This window comes from Notolepis coatsorum (assembly GCF_963971535.1).
Source record: "Notolepis coatsorum genome assembly, chromosome: 12".
Taxonomy (NCBI): Eukaryota; Metazoa; Chordata; class Actinopteri; order Aulopiformes; family Paralepididae; genus Notolepis; species Notolepis coatsorum.
This window is the reverse complement of record NC_140176.1, coordinates 1,125,413-1,144,958: the sequence shown is the minus strand read 5'-3', so window position 1 is coordinate 1,144,958 and position 19,546 is coordinate 1,125,413. Positions and strand designations below refer to the sequence as shown.

General features: G+C 42.7%; 1 protein-coding gene across 1 annotated transcript; it reads right to left on the bottom strand.

The window, feature by feature from the left end:
* Positions 1-406: 406 nt before the first annotated feature.
* trub1 (TruB pseudouridine (psi) synthase family member 1) lies at positions 407-18,136 on the bottom strand. The gene is made up of 8 exons (XM_084326290.1): positions 17,966-18,136; positions 17,730-17,828; positions 15,008-15,063; positions 14,242-14,323; positions 8,600-8,672; positions 4,038-4,177; positions 1,597-1,653; positions 407-1,283 (listed from the first exon to the last, which is right to left on the bottom strand). Exons 1-8 carry the CDS (start codon positions 18,105-18,107, stop codon positions 838-840), a joined length of 1,095 nt encoding a protein of 364 aa, XP_084182416.1. The 5' UTR covers positions 18,108-18,136; the 3' UTR covers positions 407-837.
* Between the last annotated feature and the right edge of the window lie 1,410 nt (positions 18,137-19,546).

The following is a 19,546-nucleotide window of genomic DNA, read 5'->3' as shown; positions in this document are numbered from 1 at the left end:
TCCTGCCGCGCCGAGCTCTGTCATTGAAGTGGGTGGTGGTGGCAGCATAACAGCGTTCAGCCTGATGTAAAGTAGCGATTTTATTAGTTTGTCATCACAAACCAATTACATAATCCAACATATGTGTAAAGAAACAACATATTCCAGTTAACGGCATATTTTTTTAAAAAGTTTATGCATTCGCAAATATGAGAGCCTGTCATTGAAGTGGGTGGTGTTACCAACAGCCAGCGTTCACCCTGATGTAAAGTAGCGATTTCCATTTCATTGAGGAAGGCGGGAGCGCAGCACGGCAGGAGCTTGGCGAGCGGCAGGAAGGGGGCGTGCTAGCGGAGGTCACGTGGGCGTCGTGGCCAATCGGAGGAACCCGGAAACCGAGCTCCGTTGTAGAAAGTATAGACGCGAGCAGGGCAGCAGGCTTGTGTTCTTCTTCTTCTTCTGCTGCTCTGATCCCGAGCAGGGCAGCAGGCTTGTGTTCTTCTTCTTCTTCTGCTGCTCTGATCCCGAGCAGGGCAGCAGGCTTGTGTTCTTCTTCTTCTTCTGCCCTGATCCTGAGCAGGGCAGCAGGCTTGTGGAGTTCTTCTGCTGCTGCTCTGATCCTGAGCAGGGCTGCAGGTTTGTGTTCTTCTTCTGCTGCTCTGATTGTGAGCTTGTGGAGTTCTTCTTCTTCTGCTCTGATCCTGAGCAGGGCAGCAGGCTTGTGGAGTTCTTCTTCTTCTACTCTGATCCTGAGCTTGTGGAGTTCTTCTTCTTCTGCTCTGATCCTGAGCTTGTGGAGTTCTTCTTCTTCTGCTCTGATCCTGAGCAGGGCAGCAGGCTTGTGGAGTTCTTCTTCTTCTACTCTGATCCTGAGCTTGTGGAGTTCTTCTTCTGCTCTGATCCTGGGCAGGGCAGCAGGTTTGTGTTGTTCTTCTTCTGCTCTGATCCTGGGCAGGGCAGCAGGTTTGTGTTGTTCTTCTTCTGCTCTGATCCTGGGCAGGGCAGCAGGTTTGTGTTGTTCTTCTTCTGCTCCTGCTCTGATCCTGGGCAGGGCAGCAGGTTTGTGTTCTTCTGCTCTGATCCTGGGCAGGGCAGCAGGTTTGTGTTGTTCTTCTTCTCCTCTGATCCTGGGCAGGGCAGCAGGTTTGTGTTGTTCTTCTTATCCTCTGATCCTGGGCAGGGCTGCAGGGACAGCGTGACGTGTTCCAGGGTCCAACGGTCCTCCCGCAGTGCGTGGTCCTCCAAGGTGAACTGTCCCTGTTTGGTCCGGATCAGCTCCTTGACGTGAGCGCATGACGACAGGGCTGGAGAGGGGGGGGGGGCGGGGGGTGAGACCACAGAATATCAATTCAACTCTTGGTTAACCACTTAAGCATCGGACCAGTTTCGCCTCTGTGCGTTCAGCAGAAAGCCAAGCTAGCCTTAGCTCAGCACAGGTGAATGGAACTAGCTGTTGGCCAAAAACACCTCTCCCGGAGTTTTAAACTAAGCTAGTGGTTCGTATCCGCTTCATTCATTTTGACTAAGCTAGGCTAGGCTAGGCTATATAAACACTTCTACACATGATGCCACGTGTGGCTCATCAAGAGCAACATTTTATATCCCACCGATTCTCACCTTTTCCCAGGTCGTCCACCAGGCTTCTGACGTAAAACCCACCACCGCATTCAATATCTGTTAGGAGACACCAGAGATTATTATTGTGATATGTATATGGATATGAGATTATTATTGTGATATATGGAGACACCAGAGATTATTATTGTGATACGTATATGGATATGAGATTATTATTGTGATATATGGAGACACCAGAGATTATTATTGTGATACGTATATGGATATGAGATTATTATTGTGATATATGGAGATGAGATTATTATTGTGATATATGAAGACATGATTATTATTGTGATATATGGAGACACCAGAGATTATTATTGTGATACGTATATGGATATGAGATTATTATTGTGATATGTGGAGATTATTATTGTGATATATGGAGATATGAGATTATTGTGATATATGGAGACATGAGATTATTATTGTGATATATGGAGACATGAGATTATTATTGTGATATATGGAGATATATTATTATTGTGATATATGGAGATACAAGATTATTATTGTGATATATGGAGACATGATATTATTATTGTAATATATGGAGATATGAGATTATTATTGTGATATGAGATTATTATTGTGATATGAGATTATTATTGTGATATACCGGTATGCAATAATAATAATAATAATAATAATAATAATAAAGGACATTGGCATGCAATTATCCTCAACACACACACACACCGGAACACACACGCATGCATTGTCTTTGTAGGATCGCCGATGCGATTCGTCTCTGCGATTAACCCATCCCGTCGTCCTTCCCCCCAAGGGCAGCCGGGAGCAGACAGCCATCGGCGAGGGCCGCGCCCAGGGACCAATCCAAGTGCTCCTGCCCGTCTTCGTCAAGGACGCCACAGCGTTAGCGATCTGTTGTTGTGCATGTTTTTCCATTGGGTTTATCTTATCGGGGGGAAACCCTTGCGAGCACGGGGAGAACATGCAAACTCCACACAGAAAGGCCTGGGAGATACCCCACCTGGGTACCTGGCATCATGGAAACCTGGTCCCCAAGCGGGAATCGAACCCTGGACCTTCTTGCTGTGAGGCTACGTTTAGACGGAGAGAGTCTGAACAGAAACCGCAAAAGTCGTCTTGCGGTCTCACTTTTAATTTTGCGTTTAGACTAGCGTTTTGGGATGGAATTCTTCGTGCAGACGAGGCTGTAACGACTCGAGACGACTGAGCCCCGCTGTCACACGATTGGTGCATATGTCACATGACGTGCTGTGAAGACCCGCCCTACTCTGCCTCTGATTCACAGACTGTGGGTGGGGAATGTGATTGGACCAAAGCAGAGTCACTCACAGACAGTGGGTCCAGTCACTAATAGTCGTGATAGCCGCGGGACAGATTCTTGTGTATTTAAAAGTACTGCCAATGTAGCCTTCAGGTGATCGCCATGGATAGAATCAGACATGCTTTGTTTACGCTTCTAGGCTACTGGCGCATGCCTGTGATGTAAGCAGTACGCGCAACGAGAGCCTTGACAACCCTTTCGTCATCGTTTTATGTGGTTTGACAGTTTAGATGATAGCGCAAAGGTTTATCGTTTCTAGGAATTCCACCCTGGAAGGTAGTCTCACTTTTTTGCGGTTTCACCCCGTAAAAACGCTGTTTCCGTATAAACGAAAGGCACATCCGAAAAAATATTTTTGCGGATTCACCTGCTAGCGTTTCCATCTAAACAGGGCCTTAACCACTACACCACCGTGCCGCCGTATTGTGATATATGGACATATAATATTATTATTGTGATATATGGAGATACGAGATTATTATTGTGATATATGGAGATATGAGATTATTATTGTGATATGAGATTATTATTGTGATATGAGATTATTATTATTGTGATATAGCGATTATATTGTAAAATATTTTACAATCCTGATTCCTGAGCCTATTTTATTCAAAAGGAAGATATTGATTTAAATATGTATATAGCCTGTGATATCGGAAAATATCGGTATCTGTTTTCAAATGTTTTTTATTTTAAATTTTTTACATTTCTATAACCTTTATTTACCCAGGCAAGCAAGTAAGAACAAATTCAGATTTTATTTATTGTCAAAAGTATGCATAATGTTGTGTTAATTCCACAACAAGAGATATGTAATGTTAATTACCTGAAATTATAAAAATGTTTGGGGGGGGAAACCCTGCATATATTGGTATCGGAAATTAAGAGTTGGACAATATCGGTATAAAAGCCAATATCGAGCATCCCTACTAAAAAGCTATTTCTGGCTGGTAAGAAATCTCGCTAGCTGGTAGTTTTTTTTTTTAAATCTAAAGAGAGATAGAAGTACTAACCCAGTATATATAGAGATAGAGAGCGAGAGAGCGAGAGAGCGAGAGAGCGAGAGAGCGAGAGAGAGAGAGAGAGAGAGAGAGAGAGAGAGAGAGAGAGAGAGACTAACCCAGTGTGAAGAGAGGGGGACTAAACTCCTTCAGGGTCAGGTTGTAAACAGTGACCGGTCTTGCAGGTTTGGGCACCACAACGTGGCCTTGCTTGACCAATACAGACAGCCGCTTGCCATCCTGTTTCAATGCAGAGTAGCTAAAAAGAACAAAAGAAATCACACAAGATGGTTATCTGAGCTATCAGTCTACTATCAGTCTACTGAGCTATCAGTCTTCACTGACTGAATAAGTAAGACAAACACTTAAAGATCCTCCAGATGAACCTTGAAACAATTTCTTTACATAGTATACCTCCTCTAACACATAGTACACCATCACCATCACTAGAGAGGAGTGATGGTGTACTATGTGTTAGAGGAGTGATGGTGTACTATGTGTTAGAGCAGTGGTTCCCAAAGTTGGGGTCGCGACCCAAAAGTGGGCCGCGAGCAGCCACGGGAGGGCCGCGAGATGATTTCCAGAATGTCCCATAATAATAAAAAAAAAAAAAAAAAAAAATTACATTACTGGTAAAAAGAAATGCTAATAAATGATAATAAATAATATTCAGCCTATGAATTTCCATGGTCCGTATACATAATGCACGTGACAGGTATTATTGGATTCTATTATATATTATTATGCACAATCGTTGCGGGCAAGACCACCTTGTATACTCGTATGCGTGACAAATAAAACTCTTGATTGACTTGAGGTACGGCGAGACACTAGCGACACACACTGTGGTTATTTGAATTTCGGTTGCAAATGTATACTTGTTGCTAGCTAGCTCAAATTCAAAATGAAACGTTGGTTAATTGCGGCAAAAAGCAGAGAAGCAGAGAAGCCAGCGGAGGAGAGTCGAGTTTGAATTTCGGTTGCAAATGTATACTTGTTGCTAGCTAGCTCAAATTCAAAATGAAACGTTGGTTAATTGCGGCAAAAAGCAGAGAAGCAGAGAAGCCAGCGGAGGAGAGTCGAGAAGCAGTTCCACCGCCAGAAAGGCCATCAACTGACACGGGATTGGGAGGAGGTGATAGTCAAAGTAGCCATGTGGATGATGTGGGACCAGGGCCAAGTGCGACACAAAGAAGCACCGACCCAAAGTTGGACCAGCGACAGCCTACCTATAGTCATAGATATCGAAAATATCGTGAGGAATATATCCAACATGGATTCATATGTAAAGTTGTGAACGAGGTGCAACTTCCTCAATGTGTCGTGTGTGCCGACGTCCTTTCAAATGAAAGCTTAAAGCCTTCCAAAATGATACGGCATTTAAAAACAAAGCACCCCTCTCTCGCTGAGAAACACGTTGATTTTTTTCGCCGAAAAGAGCGAGAGTTGCTAGGCCAAAACAAGGTGATATATACACAAACATCAGTCCCTGCGAAAGCGCAAAAGGCCTCATATGAGGTGGCATATTTAATTGCTCGGGCAAAAAAGCCACACACAATCGGGGAAACTCTCATCAAACCCGCTGCTATAGCTTTGAGTCGGAATATGCATGGGGATAAACTGGCTCGTGAAATTGAATCCGTGCCGCTCTCGAACGGCACAATTGCCCGGCGCATCACAGATATGGCCCAGGACATCAAGTGTCAGCTTATTGACAGAGTGAAGCAAGGCAAATATGCTTTGCAACTAGACGAATCGACAGATATCTCGAACTGTGCCCAGTTGCTTGTATTTGTGAGGTACACATTTGATGGGAAGCTGGAGGAGGACATGCTTGTGTGCACTGCACTGGAGGGAACATGCACAGGTGAGGATGTTTTCCTAAAACTGGATGAGAAACTGAAAGAGGAGGGACTGTCTTGGAACGAGTGTGTTGGTGTGTGTACCGACGGCGCTGGGGCGATGGTGGGGAAAAATAAAGGACTGAAAGCCAGAGTCTTGCAAGTGGCACCTCACGTGAAGTTCACACACTGTATCATTCACAGAGAAGCTCTTGCGGGCAAAACGCTCGATGCAGAGCTTAAAGGTGTTCTTGACACAGCCATAAAAATAGTCAACTATATAAAATCTCGTCCACTCAACACCAGGCTGTTTGCATCTCTCTGCAACGAAATGGGCTCTGAGCATGAAGGCCTGCTGTTCCATACTGAGGTGCGGTGGCTTTCACGAGGAAATGTCCTCACGCGCCTGTTTGAGCTGCGGGATGAGGTGCGCTTGTTTCTGGCGGAGAATGCGCCCCAGCTCGCTGCCCACCTCTCCGATCCTGGCTGGATAACAAGGCTAGCCTATCTGTCTGGCATATTTGATAAAATGAATGGACTTAATCTCTCACTACAGGGTGAAAATACAAGCATCCTGTCGCTCAATGACAAAATACTGGCGTTCATGAGGAAACTCGAGCGTTGGATTGCACGGGTAGCAATGGGCAGGATTGATATGTTTCCAGAGCTGGATGAGTTTATGGAGGAAAATGAACTCAGTGTGAACACAGTGAAGATGTCCATAACCAGTCACCTCAAAGCCCTTCTTGAACGATTTAAAAAGTATTTCCCCCGAGGAAACAGCACCAGAACAGCATGACTGGATAAGATCCCCATTCACAGTAACAGCATCACACCTGCCATCCGACCTGGAGGACGCGCTTGTTGAACTGTCAAGCGACCGAACCTTAAAGACGGAGTTTCAGTCCAAGCCGCTGGCTGAGTTCTGGATATCCGTTGAGGGGGAATACGCACAGCTATCCAATGCCGCAATGGATGTATTGTTGCCATTTGGATCGACATACCTATGCGAAAAAACATTCTCTGCCCTGACCTATATAAAAAACAAGTACAGATCACGTCTGAATGTGGAGGATGATCTCCGAGTCGCTGTCTCCAAAATCAAGCCCAGACTGGACTTGTTGTGCTCCAAGCATAGTGCCCATCCATCTCATTAGGTGAGTTGAACATTAGCGGCGCCTATACTAAATTAAACGCGCTATATGTATTAATTTTATAGTTTGATTATTGTGTTATTTTGTGTATAGTTATTGTGCGTGTTAAAAGCATCCAATGCTTATTACTGCGTAACGTTTGCATGTTTCACAACCACCTCCTATGTCTGTGAGCAGGGGGGAAACGGTCAGAACCATAACATCGTTGTTATACTCATTCAGGTGTGATGCAGGCGTCCATAAACGCACCACAGGAGAGAGGGTTGACAGACTGCGTGACAGCATGGCATCACACTTTGTTAGAGACAGCCCAAGTCCACGCAATAAATATGCAGCATGATGAATGATAAAATAATATTAGTTGAATCTGTGACAATCAGTCTGCAAGTGATAATAATCTCTTTATATATAGCAAACTACTGTGATGCTTTTAAATAGTTCATTTTCTGAAGTACATAGGCCTACACGTTTTTCATAATCATAGAATCTATATGTAGGGCCTATATTCATTTCATGGTTGTTTGGTTATTGTGTTGTTTTTGTTATTGTGTGTAGTTATTGTGCATGTTAATAGCACAAGGTGGAGCACACCCAAAAACGTTTAAGAGGTGCAGACTGACAGAACGTACTGAAAACGATAAAGAAAGTTGCACACTCAATTGTCTCTTTGCTGTTTATTGTCACCAATGTTTCGCGTTTGCCTTCTTCAGGTGAAACTTGTTAATAGTGAAACTGTTAATAGCCTCCAATGCTTATTAGTGCGTGTGAAGTTTGCGCGTTTCAACCACCTCTGCTCCTGAGTCCTATCCCAAAGCAGACGGAAGGGGAGCGACTGCAATAACAAAAAAAGTCACTCGCCACTTAAAAAACATTAAAAGCATGCATTTACACATTCTAAAATGTGACTATATGGTTTTATATTAACTTAATAAATAAACAAAAACGAAAAATCTACTTATTTCAACGAAATATTTCAAACTAAATAACTATGCACATAAAACGCTGAAAACAACCGAAGCAAAATAGTATTTTAATGAGGCTATTATTATTATTATCATTATTATTTTGCAACAAGTTAGCCCTCTCATAAATTGCACATATAAATGAATAACTAACTTGAACTAACTTAATAGGATTGAAGTGATATTTGGCTTAAAAAATCGGTCACATGGCAAAAAAAAAAAAAAAAAAAAAGCCTGACGATGTGCATTGGGCCGCGGCTCTCTGATGCCTTATTTTTTGGGCCGCGGCCTGAAAAGTTTGGGAACCCCTGTGTTAGAGGAGTGATGGTGTACTATGTGTTAGAGGAGTGATGGTGTACTATGTGTTAGAGGAGTGATGGTGTACTATGTGTTAGAGGAGTATAGTGAGTCAAACCAATACAGAGGGTTGGAACTTGAAGAAAGTTATATAAAAAAACATTGTTTAAATGTTGCTAATCTTTGGAGCAAAATAATCCATCTGCGATTCCAACTATTTAAAAGAATAAAACAGTTTACAAACATATAGAAACTGTTTGGTGAAGAAGGCGGTAAGAAAGAAGGCGGTAAGAAATATGACAGACTGTTTGGGAAGAAGGCGGTAAGAAATATGACAGACTGTTTGGTGAAGAAGGCGGTAAGAAATATGACAGACTGTTTGGTGAAGAAGGCGGTAAGAAATATGACAGACTTGGGTTTAACTCACAGTGGAGGGACCTGCATGATTTCCCCAGTGAATATTTTCAACTTCTCCTCAAAATCCATGCGGGTTATGTGACCTGTGGGGCAGTATCACATGATCAACAACACATTAGGAGAGGTATTTTAGGTATATAATCTCAGAAGGAGCTTCTATCCCCAGGCCATCAGGATGCTCAATGACACTATGTAACAACCCATCATCTACACTCACTGCACACACATCCACATGTACATGGATGAATGTGTTTTTACTTACTTCTTAATTACCTTTTTTTTTTGGCTTACTTTCTTTTTACTGTATGTAGCACACTCTCAGGGGCTCATACAGAAATAAGCATTTCATCATAAAGTATCCTGTATTTTGCTGTGACAAATAATAAACAAACTTGAAACTTGTTGTGAAGGGCCAGATTAAAGCTGAGAATCTACGTTTATTGTTTTATATAACTTGTATATTATTTATATATATAAGCTATATCCCTTTAAGCCTGCGTTTGAATCATAGTAATATTCGCTTTCCTCATTGGATAATGCCCTTGACGTTCTAGGCGCCAGGCACCGCGCCCCTGAAGTCAGGTTCAAAGGCGAGTCTGGGCATGTTGGAACATGCCTGGTGCCGGCGCATTGATTCGAGACGAGAGCTGAGGCTTGGCACTAGAAAGCCACTTAAGTATATATATCGTGGAAGGCGCAGCAGCAGTAGTGTGATTCTAATGTAGTGTGAAGCAGTTCGTCTAAACAGAGTGTTGTGAACCTAACGTGCGAAGTGAATAGTAAAAGTGTCAGAGTTAATGCAGTAACGTCAAGTTCGACTTAGCTTAATGTGAAGTAAAGAGTCGTCATTTAGTGTGAATCGTGTGACAGCAGTTCTTCGGTATGTAGCATTACCAAGTAGTTCATTCGTTTAGTAACTAGTGTAAAACCTTAGCAAGTGTGCGTGGACTTAGTAATTAGTGCCAGTACACGAGGAGGGCCTAGTCGTGGAACTACTGGACATGTGCATATTGGAACCTACGGCGGCGATTGCAGAACCAGTATTGGTTGGATTATAGTGATTGTGGAACGTACTACCATGGAGAAGAGCCTTGTTAATACCCACTGTCGTTTGGATTTAACCACCTTGAAGATCTTACCTCAGGCTAGCTTCGAGGACCGAAGCTAGCTGGCTATCGTCATTGCTATCGAGCAATTGGATTACAGCTATTGCTTTGCTGCTGAGCATTTGGATTACAAGGACTGGATTCCGTACGAGAACCCCCTTTCTTCAAGTGAACAGACTGAGTATCCGAACATTCTTCCTTCCTCCAGAGCTTACATCTCTGGGAGGATACCCCCTGTCTCCAGCGGTACCATCGTTTGCCCCCTATAGTGCCATCCCACGCCAGGCGGCGTTTAGTCTAGTATCCCTGCTTAGGAATTATTCATTCCAACTGACTTTGCTACTCACTGACTTTATTCATATTCTTCGCCATACAAGCGCGACCCTTAATTCCCATTCTGTACAATTACTGCATAATAATAAATACTATAAATGATATTTCTTTGTCACCGTGCCGTATATTCTGAGTGTCTGCCATCTAATAACTGTACTGTCTGGCAAGTAATAATAATAATAATTAGCAGTGGTTTAATCTATCACAATCTTTAATACAGTCAGGGTTTTGTAACCCCTCAGTTACAAAACTTTTAATCACAATATGTAAAATAGAATATTTGTCTCTTGTAATGAATGTATGTTTCTACCAGTGTTTAATAATGTATGTTTCTACCAGTGTTTAATGAATGTATGTTTCTACCAGTGTTTAATGATGTATGTTTCTACCAGTGTTTAATGAATGTATGTTTCTACCAGTGTTTAATGAATGTATGTTTCTACCAATGTTTAATGATGTATGTTTCTACCAGTGTTTAATGAATGTATGTTTCTACCAGTGTTTAATGAATGTATGTTTCTACCAGTGTTTAATGAATGTATGTTTCTACCAGTGTTTAATAATGTAAGTTTCTACCAGTGTTTTTTTTTATCTTTATTTTTTAACAATCATTGATCTCTACTCTCTAGCAATGAAATGGAAAAAATATGTAATAAAAAAACAAAAACAGAACATAACTCAATTTACATGTTCGAAAAGGAGTAGGAAGAAGTACACTTATTTAATCCTACCCATTTTCCACTACTCAAAATTAATGTAATTCCTTACTACGGTAATTTAAAACCTTAAAAAACAAATATATATATATATATATATATTCAAAACCTAAAAAATATAATAATAATAATAAATATATATGTGTGTAAAACATGAAAGAACCTGATTTAAATTATTTCCTTATAATTCAGTTTGAATTGTCTCATGTTTGAACATTGTTTTAGCACTACATTCAGACTGTTCCACAGTTTCACTCCACATATGGAAATGCAGTGTCTTCTCATGGTAGTGCGTACACTAAGAACTTTTAAATTGAGTTCTCCCCTCAGATTATAACACCCCTCTCTTTCAAAGAACAGTTTTTGTTTCCTGGAAGTACATTACCTTTTGCTTCATACATTAATTGTGCTGTTTTAAATTCCACACGATCAGTTAACTTTAATGTTTTTGACTTTAAAAATAATATGGTTTGTGTGATCATGATAATCTGCAATGTGAACTATCCTTATGGCTCTTTCTTGGAGTATAAAAAGTGGTTGTAGTGTAGAATTATAAGTGTTTCCCCAGACTTCAGCGCAGTAATTTAAATATGGTAAAACTAGTGAACAGTACAGTGTAGAGTGATTTTTGATCCAGAAGGTGCTTTACTTTACTCATGACTGAAATGCTTCTTGACAGTTCATTATTACACCTAGAAATGTATTTTCATAAACTCTTTCAATAATCACATCATTTATTTTAACTTGTACTTGAGTATTTAATCTAGTTTCCAAATAACATAATTTTAGTTTTGCTCAAATTTTATGATGTTTCTATCTTTTTAATTTCTTCATTTCAGATGTAATGACCTCTAAAAGCTGCTGAATATTCTCACCAGAACAAAATAGATTAGTGTCATCCGCAAATAAAATACATTTAAATATATTAGATACTTTACATCGTTTATGTACAAGATGAAAGCTTTTGGACCCAACACTGACCCCTGCCGGGACGCCACAAGCAATGTCCAAAAATTCAGATTTATCATCACAAATTGTTGCCTTTTATTTAGATAATCCGGAGGTTCCCGGTTCGATTCCTGCTCCTCCCGGGCAGCGTGTCGATAATAATAATGATGGCTTGGATTTATATAGCGCTCTTCATGACACCCAGAGCGCTTCACAGAGTCCATTATTCGTTCATACACAGTCATACCGGTGGTGGTAAGCTACAATTGCAGCCAGAGCTGCCCTGAGGCAGACTCACGGAAGCGTGGCGAATAATCATCGCCTACGGCCCCTCCGTTCACATTCACATGCATACACATTCATACGAGGCAAGTAGGTTAAGTGTCTTGCCCAAGGACACAACGGCGATGGGATGGACATGGGCTTGAGCGGGATTCGAACCACCAACCCTTCGATCATTGGACGACCCGCTCTACCCCTGAGCCAAAGCCGCCCCACATCGATGTGTCCTTGAGCAAGACACTTAACCCCTATTTGCTCCCGATGAGCAGGTTGGCACCTTGCATGGTTGCCTCCGCCGTCGGTGTGTGAATGTGTGAGTGAATGGGTAAAATGTGAGTAACAATTTGTAAAGCGCTTTGGATAAAAGCGCTATATAAAAAAGCAACCATTTACCTTTTTTTTTTAGATCAATGAATACTCCGGCTCAGGGAACTTTTTGGCTTACCAGCCAAGGTGGCTGGTAGATTTAAAAAAACGACCAGCCAGGCAGATTTTTTACCAGCCAAAAATGATAAATAGCTTTTTAGTATATCGCCATGTGTTATTATTACTATATAATACTCTCATATGCAATTTTCAATTAATATCATAAACAACGTATGGAATATTAGCATACTTTTGAGTGGACTGAAGGAATGAGTCAGCGTTAATAGTTTAAAATGCAGATAATTTATTAAAACATATATATTTAGGGTAGGGCTGTCCTGAATACCATTTTACAGGCTTTGAATACTCCTTGGTGTTTCCGAACGAGTATTCAAATACTCTCTCAAAAACACTATTAAAAACAATAAGATTAACATTTCATAATTAACAATCAATCAATCACAAATCATAAGTGTTGGCTACCATTCTGTTCTATCCAGTAGCCACCCGAGACGTCATGTCAAATTGCGTGGCAACATGCATTCTGATCACCGTTGTATAGACAATTGTGTGTACATCCACACGGAGACGGAACCGATCTTTTTTGTTTACATTTTTTTAAAGTTTCTGTGTTTTAGACTTTGCTCTTTTATTTTGAAACCCCCCGACCGGAAGTATTATTGTTGTTATCGCTAGCTAGCAGAACAGTCGTCCGGTTCTGTGCTTTTGAGCTAACGCTAGTTAAGCTAGCTAATATTTGTCTTCCTTTGACTTGTTGAAAATGTCTAGGATACAAATGTTGAGATTGTTGGTGAACAAGCGACTAACTGCAGCTATGTTGCAGTGCACCGTCGAGTCTTGACTTTAGACACAAAGCGGACATTTACGCATATAACGTAGAACATTTGCGCATATTGCTCCGGTCAAAAATAGTTAATAAAAGTTGAGACGTATGTAGTACCTACTTACTGGTCACAGGAGTCTTCAATAACGTTTGGATGGTAATCAATTTTGTGAATACATTTGTTGAAACAACATATTTGTTGGCAGACGACTCCTTATAAACACTGCTATCTAACGTTAGCAAGCTAAGCGTGCATAGCTCCTCGACCTGTGTAACGTTAAGTAACTTGTGTTCCACTTCCACAATTTAAGTAAGTAAGCTGTGCACTCCTCTCATGCTACGAACGGACACACAGACACGTCACCTATAGAAGCGACTGCTGACACAGAAGCAATTTCTTTTAATGAAAATTCTGAAAGTTGGCTCCCAATTTTTGTACATGCCAGGGTGGCGAGTAGCCTCCATAATTTACCAGCCAAAGAGTACATCTTCACGCCATTGGCGCTTGGCAGGTGCTTATTTTGTTCCCTGCTCCGGCTACATGTTTTTTTTTTTTATTATCTATGGAATTTGTGATTTTTTTCAATAAGTTCTATTAATGCTAGTGATGTTGACCGGTTTGATCTGAATCCATACTGGCTATCGGTAAGTAAATTATGTTTATCAATGAATTTATCTAATCTGTCGTTGAAGAGGTTTTTTTAACCAGTGTTTAATAATGTATGTTTCTAAACGTGTTTAATGATGTATGTTTCTATATGTTTAATGATGTATGTTTCTATACGTTTAATAATCTATGTTTCTACCAGTGTTTAATGATGTATGTTTCTATATGTTTAATGATGTATGTTTCTATATGTTTAATGATGTATGTTTCTATATGTTTAATGATGTATGTTTCTATGTTTAATGATGTATGTTTCTATATGTTTAATGATGTATGTTTCTATATGTTTAATAATGTATGTTTCTATGTATGTTTCTATATGTTTAATGATGTATGTTTCTATATGTTTAATGATGTATGTTTCTGTGTGTTTAATGGTGTATTTCTTACCAAACGCTTCCTCGTGGGTCAGGGCTCCGGTGGCATCCAGGGTATCCGTTGCTTTCCCCAGTTCTCCCACAGCCAGGTATTTCTAGAACAAAACAAATGTACACATGAATATGTCGTCACTCCTTTTCGAGCGTTTAGAAATCCTGGAGAGCCGTGTAGGCAGTAGGGTTAGGGTCTACAGTGGGGTTAGTTAGGGTCTACAGTGGGGTTAGTTAGGGTCTACAGTGGGGTTAGTTAGGTTCTACAGTGGGGTTAGTTAGGGTCTACAGTGGGACGTGTTTCTCTTGGTCTTTCTGAAAACACCCCCACCACCATTTTGTTTGTAGATGGTATGAATTTCTGGAGGTATTGTGACGTTTAATCTTAGGTCCACCGCTGTTCACTAATCACTATGTTCAATCAATATGTCTGGCTCATTTATACAGAGTGTCTTCATCATCCTCCAATATATCTGGCTAATTTATACTGAGAGTCTTTATCCTCTAATGTCTGGCTCATTTATACTGAGTGACTTCATCCTCTAATATATGTCTGGCTCATTTATACTGAGAGCTTATATTTCCTCATATACATTTGTATGGCCATTTACCATTTACTTAATAGTATTATTATAGAAATGGCAAGTTGCTCAGGAGTTCAGATCCCCCGGGTGTCTCAGAGAACCTCTAGAAGCACAGTATCCTCTCGGCTAGATGTGACTGATGGGCCAATCAGAGTAACCCATTGTGTATCGTGTCATATTTCAAAAAGCATTTTAAATTCTCACCTTTGAGCCGGCCAGCATGGTGCTGAGCATTTTCGTGCCGCTTCCAATACCAACAACTGAAAGAAACAGAGAGAAAAATACTCTTTATCATTATTATTATTGCGCGTCATTGGAATTCGGTTTATTTTCTAACTGGATTCAGGTCTCAAGGTACCGAAATGTGACACAGATTGATCGAACATGAATAGATCAAAGTCAGAGATCAGCACTCAGGTAGTCAGAGCTCAGGTAGACAGAGCTCAGGTAGACAGAGCTCAGGTAGACAGAGCTCAGGTAGACAGAGCTCAGGTAGACAGAGCTCAGGTGGTCAGAGCTCAGGTAGACAGAGCTCAGGTGGTCAGAGCTCAGGTAGTCAGAGCTCAGGTAGGCCTCAGGTAGTCAGAGCTCAGGTAGTCAGAGCTCAGGTAGTCAGAGCTCAGGTAGACAGAGCTCAGGTGGTCAGAGCTCAGGTAGTCAGAGCTCAGGTGGTCAGAGCTCAGGTGGTCAGAGCTCCGGTAGACAGAGCTCAGGTAGTCAGAGCTCAGGTAGTCAGAGCTCAGGTAGACAGAGCTCAGGTAGTCAGAGCTCAGGTAGTCAGAGCTCAGGTAGTCAGAGCTCAGGTAGTCAGAGCTCAGGTAGTCAGAGCTCAGGTAGACGGAGCTCAGGTAGTCAGAGCTCAGGTAGTCAGAGCTCAGGTAGTCAGAGCTCAGGTAGACGGAGCTCAGGTAGTAAGAGCTCAGGTAGTCAGAGCTCAGGTAGTCAGAGCTCAGGTAGTCTGAGCTCAGGTAGACAGAGCTCAGGTAGTCAGAGCTCAGGTGGTCAGAGCTCAGGTAGTCAGAGCTCAGGTAGTCAGAGCTCAGGTAGTCAGAGCTCAGGTAGTCAGAGCTCAGGTGGTCAGAGCTCAGGTAGTCAGAGCTCAGGTAGTCAGAGCTCAGGTAGTCAGAGCTCAGGTGGTCAGAGCTTAGGTAGTCAGAGCTCAGGTGGTCAGAGCTTAGGTAGTCAGAGCTCAGGTAGTCAGAGCTCAGGTAGTCAGAGCTCAGGTGGTCAGAGCTCAGGTAGACAGAGCTCAGGTAGTCAGAGCTCAGGTAGACAGAGCTCAGGTGGTCAGAGCTCAGGTAGACAGAGCTCAGGTAGTCAGAGCTCAGGTAGACAGAGCTCAGGTAGTCAGAGCTCAGGTAGTCAGAGCTCAGGTAGTCAGAGCTCAGGTAGTCAGAGCTCAGGTGGTCAGAGCTTAGGTAGTCAGAGCTCAGGTAGTCAGAGCTCAGGTAGACAGAGCTCAGGTAGTCAGAGCTCAGGTGGTCAGAGCTCAGGTAGACAGAGCTCAGGTAGACAGAGCTCAGGTAGACAGAGCTCAGGTAGACAGAGCTCAGGTAGTCAGAGCTCAGGTGGTCAGAGCTCAGGTAGTCAGAGCTCAGGTAGTCAGAGCTCAGGTAGTCAGAGCTCAGGTAGTCAGAGCTCAGGTAGTCAGAGCTCAGGTAGTCAGAGCTCAGGTGGTCAGAGCTCAGGTAGTCAGAGCTCAGGTAGTCAGAGCTCAGGTAGTCAGAGCTCAGGTAGACAGAGCTCAGGTAGTCAGAGCTCAGGTAGTCAGAGCTCAGGTAGTCAGAGCTCAGGTAGTCAGAGCTCAGGTGGTCAGAGCTCAGGTAGACAGAGCTCAGGTACAGTTAAAATCATTGTTACAAAACGTGTACTTACAGAGCGAGCCGTCTATTTCCGCCATTGGTGTCACCGCGCATGCGCACCAGGCATTTGGCTGCCTGGTGCGCATGCGCGGTGACGCCAATGGCGGAAATGCACGGCTCGCTCTGTAAGTACACGCTTTGTAACAATGATTTAAACTGTTTATTAGCAACTCCGAGCTTCCAGACCCCACTGTAAAGCTGTGTTAAACCCATATTGTACACTGGGTATCTTTGAAATTCATATAAGATATATTTTTGACCCACCCCCAGCCCCCCGATCACGCTTGGTAGTTCTTTTTTAAACTGGTCGCGGTACACCTGAGTGTGACTGTGGATTCACTCGGTGCATCACAGTCACGAAAGGGGCTATGTGTAACTCTGTGCAGATAGGTCTGTTTTTATTTTATGTCACTATACATGATAATAATAAATATAATAATAATAATAATAATAATAATAATAATAATAATAATAATAATAATAATAATAATAATAATAATAATACATGACAGAACAAGACCTGTAGACGGGTGTCACGTGCCCAACATCAATTACTGTCCACCCCTCACCCAGTACACCAGCCCCCCCTCACCCAGTACACCAGCCCCCCTCACCCAGTACACCAGCCCCCCTCACCAGGTACACCAGCCCCCCTCACCCAGTACACCAGCCCCCCCTCACCCAGTACACCAGCCCCCCCCTCACCCAGTACACCAGCCTCCCTCACCCAGTACACCAGCCCCCCCTCACCCAGTACACCAGCCCCCCTCACCCAGTACACCAGCCCCCCCCTCACCCAGTACACCAGCCCCACCCTCACCCAGTACACCAGCCCCCCCTCACCCAGTACACCAGCCCCCCTCACCCAGTACACCAGCCCCCCCCTCACCCAGTACACCAGCCCCCTCACCCAGTACACCAGCCCCCCCTCACCCAGTACACCAGCCCCCCCTCACCCAGTACACCAGCCCCCCCTCGACCAGTACACCAGCCCCCCCCTCACCCAGTACACCAGCCCCCCCCCCATCACCCAGTACACCAGCCCCCCCCCCCCCCCCCCTCACCCAGTACACCGGAGGCGGCGCTGTCCAGAGTTCCCCCGTGGCCCATTTTCAGCTCCTGCTTCTTTCTCTTCCGGGGGTTCGGGTTCTTCACACCAGCTTCTACAACAACAACAACAACACGCAGCGTTAATACAACAACAACAACAACAACCAGCAGAACAACACCAACGGTCCGAGTCGCCGCCACACGGACGACATGAGGACGACGTCACGCAGAGACACGGTGACGCCCGTACCTTTCAGCAAGGCTTCTTTTAACGCGTTCAACACGTCCGCGGACGTCGGTCCTTGTTTTTTGTAAACCGCGAAGATTCCGTTGAGTGACTTGAGTGTCGACAGAGACACGGTTTTAGGAACAAGAGCCGGTCCGCTCATCATCAGACCTGCAGCCGCCGCCAGCGTGTTGTTGTTCTGAGTTTAATGGCGGATTGCAAACCGACGTGTTGTAAGATGCATACCGCCACCTGCTGTACCGGAGTGTAACATCCGTTTATTTATTATTATTATTTAAAAAATAAATGTGTATATAAATATACAATAATATACAGTAAGTAAGTAAGTAAGTATTTATAAAGCACCTTTCATACATGTCATGACATTATGTTCCTTCTGTAGTTGTTCTTCCCCACACGGGTAGAGACAGTGGAACTTGTATTATTAATCAACGTGAAATGTTTTGGCGTGGTGGTGGTTATCATTATCGAGTACAGCGAACGGTTTTCCGCCATCCTTCATTCTCGGCCCACGCGGCTCATTGTGTTAATACTATAATGTAAAACCGGGCACATAACATCTCCAAGGACATTGGAATTGGGTTAAAGAGGCCCCGTGATGAAGTTAATTTGATCATAAAAGCTGAATATTTGAGGCTTCTTTTCGTTGACTCTTTTCAGCAGATCTCTTGGCCCAGAAGAGGTCGAAGATATGCAGTTCTATGTGTGTGTAGTGTGTTACATGTGTATATTAAAACCTGAAGAGAAATGCTCATTTTGCGCATTATGGCGACTAGTAGTGAGTATATCTGACTGTCTGTCTGTCCCCTCTTCTCCCAACCAGCCACACAAGCGGCAGTGGGAGGAACTCCCCGTGGACCTGCAGTGTGTTGCTGCTGTCTACAGCCACAGCACACATCTAGACACAACATCAAAACCAGCCATGTCATGCCACCCACTGCACTGAGGGGGTAGTGCACTGTGTAAAAAAAAAGTGTCTGCACTTTATTACCCTTGCTATTATTTAACTTATTTTTACTTTTATCTCTACGCCCCACTATCCGCTGGGTGCATACTGTCTATGACCAATTGACCATTATCATGTTTTGTAACAGATTACAGAAATTCAAGAAGCCTATTGGAACGTGAGGTTCTGATATGATTTGATTAATATATCTGCATTATTTTATCCCACTTTATGCTTTGCTCTTGCCGCTTGTTTTACACTGATTTTATGTCTTATTTCTTACTGATGTAAAGCACTTTGAACTGCAATCCCCTGTATGAAAGGTGCTATACAAATAAAGTTATTATTATTATTAGTCTTTTCAACTTTGTACCATCATTCTCTCTAATCTCAGGTCACAGACCCATTTCTGGTAGCTGTCTATATAGTGGAACTCTTTGAACTTCACCCACCCATCAATCTATCTTTAATATATAGTGGAACTCTTTGAATTATACCCACCAATCAATCTATCTCAGGATGATGATGCTGAATTTAATCAAATTGGGTCCTGGGCTGAAGATGGAATCCTTGGCCTATAGTTTTACATCTGAAATAATTAATCTGCATACTATAGGATTGAGGAGTATACATTGGAA

Bases quoted from the DNA above. Each gene is read 5' to 3' on its own strand.
- trub1 (XM_084326290.1), bottom strand. From the start codon at position 18,107: ATGATGAGCGGACCGGCTCTTGTTCCTAAAACCGTGTCTCTGTCGACA. The intron at 15,064-17,729 runs GTGAGGGGGGGG...TGTTTCTTTCAG, and splicing joins CGCCGCCTCCGGTGTACTGG to TTGTTGGTATTGGAAGCGGC. The intron at 4,178-8,599 runs GTGAGTTAAACC...TGTTCTTTTTAG, and splicing joins ATCATGCAGGTCCCTCCACT to CTACTCTGCATTGAAACAGG.